The sequence below is a fragment of the Sorex fumeus genome, unplaced genomic scaffold (assembly GCF_029834395.1).
Source record: "Sorex fumeus unplaced genomic scaffold, SorFum_2.1 ptg000044l, whole genome shotgun sequence".
Taxonomy (NCBI): Eukaryota; Metazoa; Chordata; class Mammalia; order Eulipotyphla; family Soricidae; genus Sorex; species Sorex fumeus.
The window spans coordinates 70,303,067-70,319,649 of NW_026606101.1; the positions used below are offsets into that span (position 1 = coordinate 70,303,067).

At 55.7% G+C, this 16,583-nt stretch overlaps 1 protein-coding gene across 4 annotated transcripts in view; it reads left to right on the plus strand.

The window, feature by feature from the left end:
* Positions 1-12,889, plus strand: part of ZBTB38 (zinc finger and BTB domain containing 38) — a 55,119-nt gene extending 42,230 nt beyond the window's left edge. For all 4 annotated transcript variants that reach the window (XM_056121616.1, XM_056121619.1, XM_056121617.1 and 1 more), the window contains exon 3: positions 8,979-12,889. In XM_056121616.1, coding sequence (XP_055977591.1) covers positions 8,979-12,764 — 3,786 coding nt within the window. In that variant the 3' untranslated portion in view covers positions 12,765-12,889. The remainder of the gene's footprint in view (positions 1-8,978) is intronic.
* Positions 12,890-16,583: the final 3,694 nt, after the last annotated feature.

A 16,583-nucleotide genomic window follows, 5' to 3' on the forward strand; every position in this document is an offset into this window, starting at 1 on the left:
TCCTGGTGGAGCTCAGGGGACCATATGGGATGCTGGGAATCAACCCGAGTTGGCCGCATGCAAGGCAGACGCCCTACTTGCTGTGCTATGGCTCCAGCCCCCCCGTCAAACATTCTTATCCCAGGACCCCATTAAAGTCGAATAAACCTTTGAGGTCCCAAGCTTTAGTTTATCTGTTGACATTTACTGTATTCAAAATAAAAATTTGTGTATTTTAACAAATATTAAGTTATCCAAAAATGACATGACAATCCCTGTTGCATGATAAAGAGACATTTTAAGAAATAGTTATTTTCTAAAGACAAATAAAGGTGAAAAGAGTGAGATTGTTTCTCTTTTTTGCAGATATCTTCACTGTCTGATTTTATAGAAAGCTGACTTTTCTTACCTCCTTCTGAATTTAGTTGCAGAATGCCATTTTAGTTGAAGCCTCTAAAGAAAAATTTAATCACACAGATAGATACTTGAAAAGGAAGATTTTCAAAATAGCCTTTTCAGTTAATGGTCACTATTCTTCGATTCCTCGATTCCACACCAAAACTTGACAAAATAACAGTTTCTTTGTGCGGTCTATGTGGGTGGGGGAGGGGAGGGAGGAGGTAATGGGGAGTACGAAGATGTGCTTCAAGCACCAGGCCTTGCTGGCTGAACCCATATGGCCTCCCTCCCACAAAGCATGTCCTCCCTCCCTCTGAGCCCTCTCCCCAGCCCCCAAATGGGTTCCGTAGTGGTTATTTGCCTCTTAGAGTCTGAAACCACATCAGTGAGCCTTCCATGCTTTGTGAACTACTGATTTAAACCTTCTGATCTCTCTTGTAGCTTTTCACCTAGGCCTGATATGTGTGTGTGTGTGTGTGTGTGTGTGTGTATAATTAATATCAATATGCTTGGGTTGTTTGGAAACAATTGGTCCACTGAGCTCTGTACATCTTCCAGATTCATTACACAGCATCCATAAACCACACAGCCGCATCACCACTAATCTCATCAGAAAAGCTGTAGATATTGAGAAGTCTTTGAGTTCATTGGCAGTGGATACCATGCTTTCCAGAATTCTAGTGTGGGCCTGACATAGCATATTATTACCGGCAACAAAATTACTTTCTTGCAGTCATCTACTCATATATTTTCCAGAAAATGTTTGCGCAGGTCTGTCTCTGAATAACCCTCGTTTGCCTGTTGGCCCCTCCACACGGTATTCCATGACACAGTTGGCCAGTTTAGCGCGAAACTCAGTGTGGTTCCCCCACCTCCCCCCAATCCAGCCAGGAGTGGACTCCATCTGCTTTGTCAGGTTTGTGGAGTCACCCCTCAAAGCATTCATCACTTTTCGGTAGGCACCGAAAGTGTTGTGTGCCCCCATCGACTACTCACAGAGTCGTAGATTATGTAACTGGGGCTCCAGAGTTCGTGACCTTACCCCATGTACCCCCCCTTGGGTGGAGTCACTGCTGGCTTGATGCAGTGAGAGTGCCAGCAGTTGCTCCTGGCAGCATTGTCAGCATCATGAAAAAGGCGAGTGACATCTTGGCTATGGGCCTGTGTTAGGGTCTGGGAGACCAGGAGGTTCCCAGAACACTCTGGAAGAACAGCCAGACGGAAGACACTGAGAGTCAGGGAGTGGCTGAGTGGCCGTTTCTCCTTTCGTTAGCTGCTGTGTGCTCTGGCAAGTAGAATGTGTGTTAGACTCCATCTGCTTTGTCAGGTTTGTGGAGTCACCCGCGCCACCTCGGTCCATGTCAGCAAACGACTCCACATTGTCCCCTCCAGCAGTCCAAAAAGTGGGTTGCCACATCCTGGCAGCTGAGGACCAGACAGGGAAAGCTGAGTCGACCACAGGCTCGGATGGGGGTAGGAACCCCCACTCAGAATCCCCGAGGAAGGGCTGCCCACATCGATAGCTCTGAGATGCCAGATAGAGTTTTCTGGAGTTAGGAGAAAAACACCCGTGGCTGGGAGTGGGGGGTGGAGAGAGAGGGTGGTTACATGTATGTGAAAGAGTGCACGTGTGCATGGAAATGTAAGAGCGAGCATGTGTGCAAGTGTGATTGCATGTATGTATGTGAGAGCATGTGTGTGTGCATGTACATGGAAGTGTGAGCATGTATGTGTGTGTGTGTATCTATACACACAGATATGAGAGAGTGAAGAAAGGGCATGTGACAGTGAATCTGCGAGAGAGAGAGAGAGTGTGTGTGTGTGTGTGTGTGTGTGCGTGCGCATGTACACGTTTGTGTGTGTGTGTGAGTTTGAGGGTGAGCGTGTGTAGGTGTGTTGGGGAGAGAGTGGTTGGGCCAGAGAAAGAGCTTTGTACTTTAGTGGACCTGCATCCTGTATGAATATTTTACCACAATTGTGTATTTGTTTTATTGAAGTGAGTTCATTCCAAATGCAGGTGAATAAAAGTCATTTGAATCATCCCAAATGCCCATCTGGGTGCGCTCGGAGTGTGTATTTATAAATTGGAATATGGCAGGAGGCGGCCAGCCAAAGATGCTAATTAGTTAGAATTTCCGAGTGACATTTATACAAAGAATTGTTATAAAAGATGTTTATCCTCTATTTATAAAATTCTCAACCGCATTTTACATACAGATGAAGTCTACTTGATGCAAATAGACATATGCATGCTTAGAACCAGAAAATAGAATTTTGTGACCCACTTATGAAAGGTTTGTTTGTTTACATATTGACATTCACCCTCTTTTCCTGGGGTACGGTCACCATGGGTGTCTGTTCTCTCGGTTGAGTAATTAGTTGCACCCCTTGTCCCCTAAGGGCCCCATTTTGTTTTGTTCTGGTTTGCTTTTTTTGGTGGTGCTGGGATGGGAGCCCAGGACTTCACATACGCGCTCAACGCCAAGCCACATTCTGCATCCCTCAAATGTCCTATTTTGGATACTGAAGAGTGGGTGTACCCTATTGTTACATCTTTAGAAAGTAAGTGACTGTTAGCATGTGTCCATATGTGTAGATAGTCTGACATTTGTGTGTGTCTGTGTGTGTGTTTTGGGGGTGGGGGCTGGCTAGAGATTTGTGTATCTGGAAAGTGTAAGTTAAAAACTCTGACTTCTGGAGCTGGAGAGGACAGCAAGTAGGACACTTGCCTTGCACATGGCCAACCCAGGTTCAGTCCCTGGCATCCCGTATGATCCCCTGAGCAGAGCCAGGCTGAGTATCACCCTGTATAACCCAAAAACCAGATAATTAAGTACAAGCTGACTTACATGCAAGCTCTGGAAAATAGTCCTGCTACCACTGTCATTTATAAACAAAGATCGACTCCCCAAAATATTTGTTTCCAGACATTTCCACTAACCTTCTCTCTACCTAGCTGTTCCACCTGGGTCATTCTCCCGAGAAAAGTGAATTCGCAGCACAGAACTTGTTTCGTTAGGAAGTTACGCGTGAATTCAGTCTCCTCTCCCTTCCATTTTGTATCCTTTCTGGGAAACCTACTGCCAGCACTCCGTGGACAGGAGGAACCCCAACCCTTCTGCCCCTTGTGCCATGTCTTGGAGAAAGTCACAGTGTGAAGTCTGAGCATGCTGCCTGGGATGAGAGTGCATGCACACACATATGCACACGCACACATGCACACACAAGCGCACGCTCACACATATACGCACAGGCACACAGGTGCACACATGCACAAGCACACACATGTACACACATACACACATGCGCACGCACACACATGCATGCATGCACACACACACGTACATGCACACCCGCACACGCTAGTGTAGACGACTTTATGGTGGTTTGGGGGATCTTCCCGCTGTCGTAATCGGGGCCCTGGCTCCCATGTTCTCCAGCTCACGTCCTTTCACTGTGCCAGCCGGGCTCAGCCTCTCCTGTGCTTGCCAGTAGCCCGTGGGCCTGAGACCCGGGCTGGCCCTTAGCACACAGGACCCTGACAGGAATGTGGCGCCTTGGCCTCCATGCCTGGAACACCCTGGGGTGCCCTGTCTCCGAGTTTTGTAAGAAAGGTAAAAATCTGCTGCTTTTGAGCAGTTTTTCCAGAGCCCGGTGCCCCAAACGCAGCAGTTCAGGCCCGTCTGTGGGCCCATGTGGCTGGTGGCAGCCGCGGTCCACCATGGCCTTTTCTTCATCGTGAAATGTGGCTTTTTCCTGAGCGTCTTGTGAGCTCACCAGGTGTCTGTGGTCTGCTGGTTATTTTTGACACCTCGAGGGGAACTCAGGGGACTGCAGAGGCCCCCCACGGAGTCTGCCACAACCACCCTCCACTGCGCCTGCCTTCCAGAGTCCTGGCTTCAGAGGGGACTTTGGCCCTTTACCTGGTGACCTTTGTGCAGCCTTGTGACTTGGGATGCCAGGCTTCTCTGGGATGAAGCCTCCTTTCCTCCCTTTGTGGGGGCCTGCAGGACTGAGCCCTGCCTCGGTCAGGAAGTGTCACCTCTTCTGCCCGCTCCTCTCCTCCCCGCCCCACCCCCCGCGCCTCATTCCTGACACCCATGGGGGCTCGGTGTGCTGCGGTTCCCGGACGTGCTTCCCTTGTTGCCCACAATGAGCCTTGGAGGCAGAGTGTGCATGTCCCTGGGGCTTTCTGGGCCTTTCTCCCCGCCCCGGGCCTGGCTCTGACGGGGGGCTGCCCCTGCGACAAGGAAGGAAACTTGGCAGCATGGGGCCTTCTGAGCTGGCACTGTGCGTGTGCGTGGGTACCTTCCCGCTGGGCCAGTAGCAGCTTGGAGATGCAGATGGGCTCCAGCATCTCAGCCCGCCGCCTCTAAAGCCGACTGCCTGCAGGAGCAGGGAACAGGGGTCTCTCGTCTGGTGATCCGGACACAGACCTGGTATGGGGAGCAGCCCCCCCGTCCCCACCAAGACGGAATCTCCTTGTTTATGTTTTGGGGCGTGCTCAGGGCTTACTCCTGGCCTTGTGCTCAGGGATCACTCTGGTGGTGTTCAGGGAACCATATGGGACACCAGAGATCGAACCTGGGTCACCCATGTGCAAGGCAAGCGCCCTCCCTGCTGTAGTATCGCTCCGGCCCTGAGGGAGAAACTGTCTTCCTGGTGCAGTCAGCCTGATCCCCTCCCTACTCACCCATCGCTCTCATTCTTTGTTAAGAGAATCCTAATAAACTGGGATTCCGGTAGCCCCCCACTTCCCGCCCACTGTAGTGACTGGGAGCCGGCATCACCACCTGCCCTGTCACCTTTTCCAGCCGGTCCTCTGGGGTCGCCTCTGCCCTGGGCGTCGGCCACCCGCGTGACTCCCTCCTCTCGTAGCACTGCAGAGTCTGAGTCATTTCCCAACACTCAAATCAGCATTTTCAGTGGTTCCCACCTACCTGCAGCCGGAGCTGCACGGCCGAGGGGCCGGCCGAGCCCTTTAGGATGTGGTCAGGGCCTTCCTGCCCCAGCCTGGCTCGTCAGTGGGGGTGCTGGGGCACCCGCCCGGATACCCTCTCCTGCCGCATTATCAGTGATGGCTTTGATCTTCCTGCCAGACACTGCTTCCAGTACCCATCCTGTGCATGGCCTTGTACCAGCTGGCCATGTTCTCTTTGCCCCAGACTCTGGGCCCCTGTGCCAGAAACTCACCTTCTCCTCCTTAGTGTCCCCAGCTCTGAGCCCTGTGATTGACAGTGCCGGGCACAGACCTAGTCACTGGATACAATGGAAACAATGGCGCCTTAGCATATACCAAGAAATCGTATCAAGATGATTGCTTAGGGACTTTCGTTTTTGGAGGCAGGGCCCACACCCAATAGTACTGAGGGGTCATTCCTGGCTCTGTGCTCAGGAATCACTCCTGGCCATGCACAGGGGGGCAAATGGAGTGTTAAGGATCGAACCCAGGTCAACCACATGCACGGCAAGCTCCCTACCTGCTATACCTCCTCTCCCACCCCAGGAACTGTGATTTTTAAGAGAATTCCTATCACAGAGTGGTAGTTGCCAGAAAGATGGATGTACTTGGATGTTCTAACGTGACGAGGCTGTGTGCGTCTGGATGTTCTGGGGATCATATCTCAGGCTTCATCCCCAGGACACGCAGGCTCCGCGCCGAGCTCCCTCCTGGCCCGAGTCTGTCTCCACGTCACGTGTTATGACTCCTGTTACAGACGTTGTTGCCCTGTGGGGACGACCGAGGTACCAAGTGTTCATAGCTGACCTTCAGCTCACCGTCCTGATGGACACACCTAAGGCAGGACCCCCGGAATCCTGTCAGAAGTGAGCAAGGCTCATAACCTGTGTCATTGCCCTGGCCCCCTGCATTCCCCAAAGGGCGGCAGAGCCCCGTGGCAGAGCCCTTTGGAAGGAGGAACCGTCTGGAAGTGGAAGGACACACCAGATGACCCCAGCCAAGACAGAAGCAGCTGCTTGAGCTGCCGGGCCTGGCCTGCGCTTTGCCACATCCGGGATTCTCCACTGGGCCTGATAAAGGTCTGAAGTAAAGGGCTGAACTTAAGGGAGGACGAGTGGAACAACCCGGCCCAGCCCAGGAGTGACTATGGTTCCACCCAGGGGTAGCCCAGGGTCGGGCCCTCAGATGACTCAGATAGACCCTCAGACGGCTGTTGGTCTCTGGGCACACAGGAAGCCACACACAGTGCGTTGTATTCCATCCCCCCTTTTTAAATGTTTGCTTTTTTGGGTCACACCCAACGATTCACAGAGGTTCCTCCTGGCTCATGCACTCAGGAATGACTCCTGGCGGTGCTTGGGGGACCGTATGGGATGCTGGGAATCGAACCCGGGTCGGCCGCGTGCAAGGCAAATGCCCTACTCGCTTTGCTATTGCTCCAGCCCCTTCCTCCCCTTTTATGTATGCCACACTTCTAGAAAAAAGCCATGGAGGACTAGGACTCCACGGGCAGGGTCATGAGGAGAACTGGGGCGTGGGGTGGCTCAAGGAACAGAGCACGGGGGTCCCGTGTGCACCCTAAGTTTGATCCCTGGAACAACACGATACCTCCCCTACCCCCTTGCTTGGGTGTGCCCTAGCGGTCCCCTGAAAGCTACTAGACCCGACCACCCCTGGCCCTCGATGGACCAAGCTAGGCCAGGAGTGGCCCCTTTTGTGGGGGCAGGATCCATAGCACATCCTATATGGTCCCCTGACCCCCACCAGGAATGGTCCCCGAGCACAGGGCCAGGAGTAAGCCCTGAGCCACCCCCTGGGTGTAGCCCAACAAGCAAAAGCAAATTGAAAATGTGATTTTTAAAACTTTTTTAAAGAAAGTCAGGGAGCAAGGCTGCTCCAACAGCACAGGCGATGATGAAAGCCCTGAGCTGCCTTAATCTTGAGGATGAAGAGAGAAGCCTGGGGAGCGGATCATTCTCCTGGTCTGAATTCAAGGATTTGCTGGTAGAAACACACCCTTCTCCCGGGGTCCAAGGAGATAAAGAGAGTTTTAGCCGGTGAATTCTCACGTGAAGGACCAGAAGTAGCAGCATGGGCGAAGCCTTGTAAGAGCTCTGTGAGGTCTGGGAGGCGCTTCCTGCGGCCATCTGGCCTTCTCAGCTGAATTAGGGCCCTACAGGAAGTGCAACTCAGGGATCCTGCACTGGCCGGCTAGGCGCATTCCGACACCCTGGACCAAGGACGGTATTGCCACCAGCAGTCCCGGGAACACCAGTCGGAGGAGCCAGGGAGGTGGCAGGGTGGGGAAGGTGCTTGCCTTGCACTTGGAAGACCTGGGTTTGATATTCCACACTACACAGATTTCCCAAAACCCTCCAGGAGTGACCCCTGAGCACGGAGCCAGGACTCAGCCCCGAGCACAGCTGAGCATGGCCCAGCACCCAAGATAAGAAAGGCCAATCAGCCTGGCTTTCTGGGTGCCCTGTGATTGGGGAGAGACCAACTAACAGTAGCTGATTGTCCTTGGATGGAGAGGTGCAGGGTGGGGGGACTTGTGTCTCACTGTAGGAACAAGTGGTTGTTTTTCAAATGAAACATAATGTAACAAAACACTTAGCACATGGTATGATCTGCCAGAAATGGGGAGGGGACAGATACAAGATGAGGGGTCCACTGGCAGGACCCTGGGGCGGGGAGCACAGGAGGGAAATAAGGTCGGGAGGTGGCCACGGAAGGCCACCTGCTCAGATGTCCCTGGAGGAGGCGTCTCTGGCCGTGGCTGAGCACAATGGCGGCCGCTTCCGGCTGCCCTCCCCTCCCGGGGGACTTGGTTCCCTTCCAGCTATCCTTGACCATTTATAGAGGACAGCGGGAGGTGGACCCTGGAAGACGCACAGGCATGTGAGCCGCTGTGCCTTCGCCCGTGCTGCTTCTGGGCTAGATGTGGCCTCCGCGACGCAGAACTTCCCTGCTCGGACTTAGGCTTCCACAGCCTCACAGTGCTCTCTTGGAAACCCTCATGGACTTGAGCTGTCGGGAAGGGGAAATCACAGCAGTCAGGGAACTGGGTGGGGCCACCCAATCAACGCCCCCACCCCCAGTGCAGGGTCAGTGCTGGGTGCAGGGCGCCCCTGGTGGCCAGACTTGGTCAGGCTGGCTGATGATGGGTGAGGATTGAACCCCACTTTCAGGCAGCATTTTGGGCAGCCCCTTCTGGCAGCATAGCGGGGCCAGAGCCCCTTTCCAGCCCTCTGAGCTATGGCCATGTGTTGGGGGTGGCCCCCTCTCCTGCTCCCCGAACATGGACTTGTTCATAGAGCTACAGTCTTGGAGGATGAGTTTTGGGAGGATTTCTCGTTCCGTTGGCTCCTTAGCACAAGGCTGAGGAGAGTGTCGAGGCTAGGTAACACTTAGCTTTCCAGCGCTTGATGCTCTGTCCTGGGGTTGGCCGCAGAATGAGCTAGGAAAACAAACAAACAAAGAGGAATCCCACCCCCCCACACACACACCAAAAAAAAAAAAATAATGATTATTTTCCTACCAAACGCAAAAGCGTTTTTTGAAAGGACAAGAGAGCTGCCCAGGAGCAAAGAAGCTGCGTGCGTGCGGTGGTCTGACGATTTCTCCCCTTTGCTTTCAGATGACAGTCATGTCCCTTTCCAGGGACCTCAAGGACGCCCTGCACAGCGACACGGTGCTGTCCATCCTGAATGAGCAGCGCATCCGCGGCATCCTGTGCGACGTCACCATCATCGTGGAGGACACCAAGTTCAAGGCGCACAGCAACGTGCTGGCGGCCTCCAGCCTCTACTTCAAGAACATCTTCTGGAGCCGGGCCATCTGCATCTCCAGCCACGTGCTAGAGCTGGACGACCTCAAAGCCGAGGTGTTCACGGAGATCCTCAACTACATCTACAGCTCCACGGTGGTGGTGAGGCGGCAGGAGACTGTCACAGACCTGGCGGCCGCGGGGAAGAGGCTGGGCATCGCCTTCCTGGAAGACCTCACCGACCGCCACTTCACCAGCTCGCCGGGCCCCTACGTGTTCTGCATCACTGAGAAGGGCGTGGTGAAAGAGGAGAAGAATGACCGGCGCCCCGAGGAACCGGCCGTCACCAGCGGCCCGAGGATCACCAACGCCTTTTCCATCGTCGAGACCGACAACAGTAACAGCATGTTCTCGCCGCTGGACCTGCGGGCGAGTTTCAAGAAGGCATCGGACCCAGTGCGTAGCGTTGGTGGCGGGGGCGGGGGCGGCAGCAGCCTATACCCAGAGCGAGCGGATGCCTGCCACGAGGCTGAGCCTGTGCGGACCCTGGCCGAGCACTCCTATGCTGTGTCCTCAGCCACCGAGGCCTACCGAGGCCTGCCCACCCAGGAGCCCCCCAAGCCCCCCAGCCCCCCGCCCCCACCGCTGCCGCTGCCCGCGCCACCTCCACCGGGCAAGACGGGGCAGGAAAAGAATGGCGAGGCCCCGCGGGCCACCAAAGCAAAACCGTGCCGAAAGCCAAAGACGCTGGTCGTGGCGCCCAACCCCGAACCCCCCGCCGAAAACCCCCCATCCCTTCCAGCCACTGATGGAGCGGCACGACCAGACCCCAGCTCCCCTAGGCCGCCGCCAGCCACTTCAAGCTTGCCCTGTCCCCCGTCTCCACAGCCACAAGGGGAAGCCTGCTGTGCCCCCGAGGAGGAGGAAAATAAGGCCTCGGATGCGCCTGGGCCGCCCCCGCCGGCCACGGCTGAAGAAGTGCCACCGCTGGTGTACAACTGCAGCTCGTGCTCCAAGTCCTTCGAGAGCAGTGCGCTGCTCAGCGGCCACATGCAGCTGCACAAGCCCACGCAGGAGCCCTTGGTGTGCAAGTACTGTAACAAGCAGTTCAGCACCGTGAACCGGCTGGACCGCCACGAGCAGATCTGCATGCGCTCCAGTCACCTGCCCATGCCCGGCGCCAGCGGGAGCTTCCTGGAGAACTACCCCACCATTGGGCAGAACGGGGGTGCCTTCGCCGGCCCCGGGGCCCTGCTCGCCGAGAACCGGGTGGGGGAGTTCCCTGGCGCCGGGGCCCCGGGCAGCAGCGCCCTGCCGGACGAGGACCACATGGTGAAGTTCGTCAACGGCCAAGTCCTCTACAGCTGCGTGGTGTGCAAACGCAGCTACGTGACGCTGTCCAGCCTGCGGAGGCACGCCAACGTCCACTCCTGGAGGAGGACCTACCCCTGTCACTACTGCAACAAGGTGTTCGCCCTGGCCGAGTACCGGACGCGCCACGAGATCTGGCACACGGGGGAAAGGCGGTACCAGTGCATCTTCTGCCTGGAGACGTTCATGACCTACTACATCCTCAAGAACCACCAGAAGTCTTTCCACGCCATCGACTACCGGCTGTCCATCAGCAAGAAGACGGCCAACGGCGGCCTGAAGCCCAGCGTGTATCCCTATAAACTCTACAGGCTGCTGCCCATGAAGTGCAAGCGCGCCCCGTACAAGAGCTACCGGCACTCGGCCTACGAGAACGGCCGCGAGCACGGCCGCGGTGAGGCGGGCCCCTACGTCATCCAGACCCCGCACGCCTCCGAGCTGCCCAGCCTGAATTTCCAAGGCCACGTGGCCACGCTGGCCCAGGGCCCCGCCGCCCTGCCTCTGGAGAGGTCGGCGCACCAGGACCTGGCCACGCCCGCCGGTGTCCAACCCGGCGATGCCACCAAGTGGGGGAAGGACGCGCTCAAGGTGGATCTCGACGGCCACTTCTACGCCAGCGAGCTGGCCGTGGCCCCCGCCGACCCCGCGGTCAGCTCGGACGCCCCGGCCGCCGCCCTGGCGGTGGGCGGCGGCGAGAACTCGGCGTCGGTGATCAGCTACGGCGGCCCGGCGCCCTCGGTCATCGTGCACAGCAGCCAGTTCTCGTCGGTCATCATGCACAGCAACGCCCTGGCCGCCAGACCCGGGGGCAGCGGCGGCGGCGGCGGCGGCGGCACTAGCGGCGGCGGCGGTGGGCACCGCGCAGAGCCGGCCACGGCGGGCCCGGGGCCGCGCAGAGAGGACAGCAGAGCCGAGCCCGAGAGGCCCGGGCGGGCGGCCAGCAGGCCCCGCGCGCCGAAGGAGAGGAAGAAGGCGGCGGCCCCCGGCAAGGGCGCCGCGGCCGAGGAGCCCCGGGGCGCGGCCACGGGCGCCCCGGAGCCCGCGCGCGCCCCGGCGCCCGAGCGCGGCAAGATCGAGACGTACATCGCCAAGCCCGCGCTGCCCGGCACGTCGGCCGACAGCAGCGTGGCGCCCCTGTGCCAGATCACCGTGAAGATCGGCAACGAGGCCATCGTCAAGCGCCACATCCTGGGCTCCAAGCTCTTCTACAAGCGCGGCCGGCGGCCCAAGCACGCGGCGCCCCCGCCGCCCCCGCCGCCGCCCGCCGAGCCGCCGCCGCCGCCCCCGACGCCGCCGCCGCCCGCCGCGCCCCGCGACCCCGCGCCGCGCGCCCGCAGCCCCCTGGGCCTCTACCAGGCCGAGTGCGTGGAGCTGAGCGAGATGTTCGACGAGGCCAGCGACCAGGACTCCAGCGACAAGCCCTGGCGCCCCTACTACAACTACAAGCCCAAGAGGAAGTCGCGGCAGCTGCGCAGGGTGCGGCGCGGCGGCTGGAGGAAGGAGGCGGCCGCCGAGGCGCGCGGGGCCAGGGCCGGCAAGCTGCTGCTGCCCGCCGAGCTGGACTGCGCCGCGGCCAGGCCGCCCCCCGACAGGGCCCTGGAGGAGGAGGAGCCCAAGGAGATGCCCAAGCTGCAGTGCGAGCTCTGCGACGTCGAGGGCGACAAGGCCGCCGGCTGCGGCGGCGGCGCGGGCAGCCCCGGCGGCCTGGGCCGGCCCCACCGGCACGTCACGGCGCGGCCCTACGCCTGCGAGCTGTGCGCCAAGCACTTCCAGAGCCCGTCGACGCTGAAGATGCACATGCGGTGCCACACGGGCGAGAAGCCCTACCCCTGCCAGACGTGCGGCCGCTGCTTCTCCATGCAGGGCAACCTGCAGAAGCACCAGCGCATCCACCTGGGCGTCAAGGAGTTCGTGTGCCAGTACTGCAGCAAAGCCTTCACGCTGAACGAGACCCTCAAGATCCACCAGCGCATCCACACGGGCGAGAAGCGCTACCACTGTCAGTTCTGCCTGCAGAGCTTCCTGTACCTGTCCACCAAGCGCAACCACGAGCAGAGGCACATCCAGGAGCACGACGGCAAGGGCTACGCCTGCTTCCAGTGCCCCAAGATCTGCAAGACGGCCGCGGCCCTGGGCATGCACCAGAAGAAACACTTGTTCAAGAGCCTGGGCCAGCAGGAGAGACTCGAGGGGGAGCCGGGCGTGCCGGAGACCCTGCTCATGATGGACCCGGACCATCAGGACCAAAAGCCCCACCTACAGACCGCGGGCGAGGATGGCCCGTGAGGGGCCCCCCGGCTTAGGAAGGGGGTCCTACTGTAGCTGTTCGTGAGTTTGGTTGGGTATTCCTTTCTTCTCCCTCCCTCTCTGCCTCTCCCCCTCCCTCCCTCCCTCTCTCTCTCTCTCTCTCTCTCTCTCTCATTGAAGTTAGCTGTGTGGGTTTTTTAGTTTTTTCCCTTTTCTTTGGTTTACGTCACAGTCAAGAGGGAGTGAAACATCAAATGGGGGGCGGGGTGGGGGGAGAATCTCATTTGTGAAAATTTCAGGGGGGGAAAAAAGGATCTTTACCTTCTTTGGGTTTAGCATGAACTCCATGCAAAGCACCCCAAAGCAAAATAGCTCAAGTTTCCAGTACCCTGAGTATCTTGTGAAAGTTGATAAAGTTCTTAGCTGTGGTATTTCCGCCGGGGTGGGGGTGGGGGGTGGGGGTGAAGGGTGAGGGGAAAACGTTTCGTTTTAGCCTCATTTTAAAGCTTTTAAAATACGCGCTAATTGGAACTGGCTGCTACACAGTCTTTAGTCACTGGAGAGAAGTAGGGTCGGGTACCCCGAATGCGGGCGACATCACCGGAACCGAGACAGAACAGTTAACGAGCCCTGACCGCAGTCACCCCCTTCTGCCTCTGCACTATCCGGAATGGTTTTAAATTTATGGGTACCTAAGACACACGGAACACTAGAGCTTAACACTTAATACCCGGGACACGAGCGGCCTGACTGGGCCCCTCCGACACTAGCTAGACCGACCTGCTTGCGGCACAAACCTTGTAAAAACACCAAAACCACACCACATCTCTCTAAGTCATTTTCTAAACGAAACTGTCTGTGCCCCCTGTACAGACTTGGAATGACGGGTGGGAGGTCTCCCAGCCACGGTGGCCTAAGAAAGCATTTGTGCGGGTGGTGGAAGAGCATGCTTCAGCCTTGAGCTGGGGTGCTGTTACCTTGATGGCACCCAGAGCAGCTTCGGCTGCACAACTGTAAGTCCTGCCTTACCTGTGGGGGAGCACCTGCCCCCAGAACCCCTCCCACCCCACTCCAGGCCTCCGTGATGACTTGTGCTGGCCATTCCTTTGCAGTGGCCTCCGAGAATGAAGGAGGGTCCATTTCTTCTGGAGCCTTCCTTCACTTCTCCTCCTCCTCCTCCTCAGTCTTCCAGTCGTCCCTAGGCCAGGGGCTTGGTGGTCTGTAAGGCGCCTCCTCAGGGAGGGGCTCAGGTCCCAGCTCGCACCTCTCAGGCCCGCACCTGGGGCTGAATCTCCGGGTTCTTGAGAGCTACCCTCCCCTCCTTCCCCCACAACCCAGCCCCCCATAAGTATTAGCCTTCTTGGGGGTGATGCCGCCTACGGGGACAAAGTGGTAAAAGAGAGAAGGAAAACGGAGGGTCCCTCAGCTCAGCCCCACCCATTCGTGACGGGGGCAAGAGGGCGCCCTTTGCAAAGCATAGCTTGTTCGCTGGGGAGCCAGCCAGGGCTTTGTGCTGAGGGTCGGGGGTTGGGGGACAGTGTGGAGTGCCGAGGCCTCGGAACCCATTCACAAAACCTTCATGTTTTCTTCGTGTCTGCAGACATCTGGCTCCTTGTTTGAAGCCTGCGTCTGTTGTTTGGTGTTCTCGTACGCGGTGTGACCCCGTCAGGCCAACCCTCAGACTTCGAGGGCCCTGGAGGGGATCTGTGCCCCCCCGCTCCCGCTTCCAACCAGGTTCCTGGGGGGCCAGGACTTGTGACTCCCACTTGGGAAGTGGCCGGCATAGCGTGGAGGGAGAGACAGCACGATCACCCACGGTTTACCAGTGTGGTTTTGGGGTGGCAGAGGGCATACGTGTGTGTGTGCGGGGGAGGGCTGCTGTTCCCTCGTGTTCATGGGATTTGAGAACTGGAAAACCCACCGCATCTGTGTTCTCCCAGTGGAGCAGCTCCGAAGACCCCAGTTTTCCTCGCCGTGGGGGAGGATGTCTCAAGAAGACTTCCTGTGGAGCTGGCGGGCTGTGGGGTGCTTCAGCACTCAGCAAAGGACATGATCCAAGCCCCCCCTTTTATACTGTCGTACTTTGCTGTTAAGTAACCCCAATATTGTATCTGCATTTATCTTCTGTTCATCTCCTTTCACTTACGCTCAGTATTATGTAACAGAGAGAAATGGGGACATGCAAGGTCAATTCCACTCTATTTTCTACATTGTAAATACAGATACCTGCACTGTTCATTTGGATTTTATGTTAACAAGATAGTCACACAAGGGCTTTTGGACACTTCTTTTTTTTTTTTTTAAGATGGCTAATTAGGATCTTGACTGAGCGGTTTTTGTGATCTATTCATTTGTTTTCTCTCAATTAGGGTTGTGAAGCAAGGAGATTTAACTCTGTCTTTCAACCTTTTTTGATTGAGGTCACTCCAGCCATGAAATTAGATGTAGTGATGTCTCCCAGCCCTTCCATGTGGGTATTTTTTAAGTGGACTTGTATGCTGATAATTCTAGACCAAAGTACATATGGCAGAATATTTATACATGAAAAAATAATTTTGCAAATATTTTCTATAATTGTATTATCCGTTGAAAATGTCGATAGCTTGTGTTAGTTTCAGGGAGGGGGTGTATATTTTGATAAAAAATACTTGACTTTGTAATTCTGTATATTCTATACAATTTATAGCAGAGCCGTTTTAAGACAGCCTTGTCACTTTCTTTTTGTTTACTGTGCAGATTTTATTATGAGTGATGTTTAAGTATGCATTGACTATATTAACGACCAACTAGAAATAAAGTAAGTGTAAACAGTGAACATACTGTATGCTGTACAAGATATATTGTAACTTGCTGTTTTAGCATCTGTATTTTGGGTAGAAGATATTATTAAATGCAGATGTCAAGGGTTGGAAAAGTCTACTTTTATTTTTAGAAATAATAATTTGGTTTTGCTTGATTAAAATAGCTTCTTCCTATGTTAAGTCTCTTTTTAACTGTTTTCATGTTAATCCACTTGTGCATGCCGGAAGCCTTTTCTCATGTGCGTGAGTCATGCCATTTCTTCACCTATGATTCATTCAGTATATTTCTGTTTCTTGTTTACATTCCATGGAACTTACTACATTCCCAGGACACGAAGGGAGTATGACATGGAAAGAAAGAAAGCAGAATGAAAGGCTGTTTATGGTGGAGTCCCTTGGAAACGCCTCACCTTAGGGAGATAAGACTTACATTGCGATAACAGTCTGATTGAAGGACTGCGAGTGCTCATCCACAGAAAACAAGTCACACTGAACAGGCTCCAAGTGTTTGGCAAAGTTATTGTATGTGGACTTACGTTCAGTTCTTCCTGCACAACCCCAGCAGGGGGACCACACTGTCCCATTTTGCAATGACTAAGACTCCCACTGCCAGGCACCCCGCCCTTCAGGCCAGTCAGCCTGATTTCCTGCATCCACTGTTTTGTTCCTTTTGTGCAGATCTCAGAGATGGGCTGTTTGCAGACAGAAGAGAGAGCAAGGGACAGATGCAGCTTTAGGTCAATAGCTGAAGTGATGCAGACACATTGACACGGGCGCCATCCACACGGGCTCACCCTGGGCTGGGGTCTAATGACCACAGATGTAGCACCAGCACCGTGATGTTAAGGGAGCCCCATTGTCTCCACCCTCCATGTGTTTGACTTCTCTGGTCTCTTGGAATGGGGCCATGCACGTCTTGTCAGAATGCTGTAAGAATTCATCCCCTTTCTTTTAGACTGTGGACTGAAATGATAATGCTATGGTGTAAAAAATTATTTGGGATGGGATGCTTGGGGACCACACCCAGAGGTTCCCAGGGGCTAGTCCAGGCTCAGGG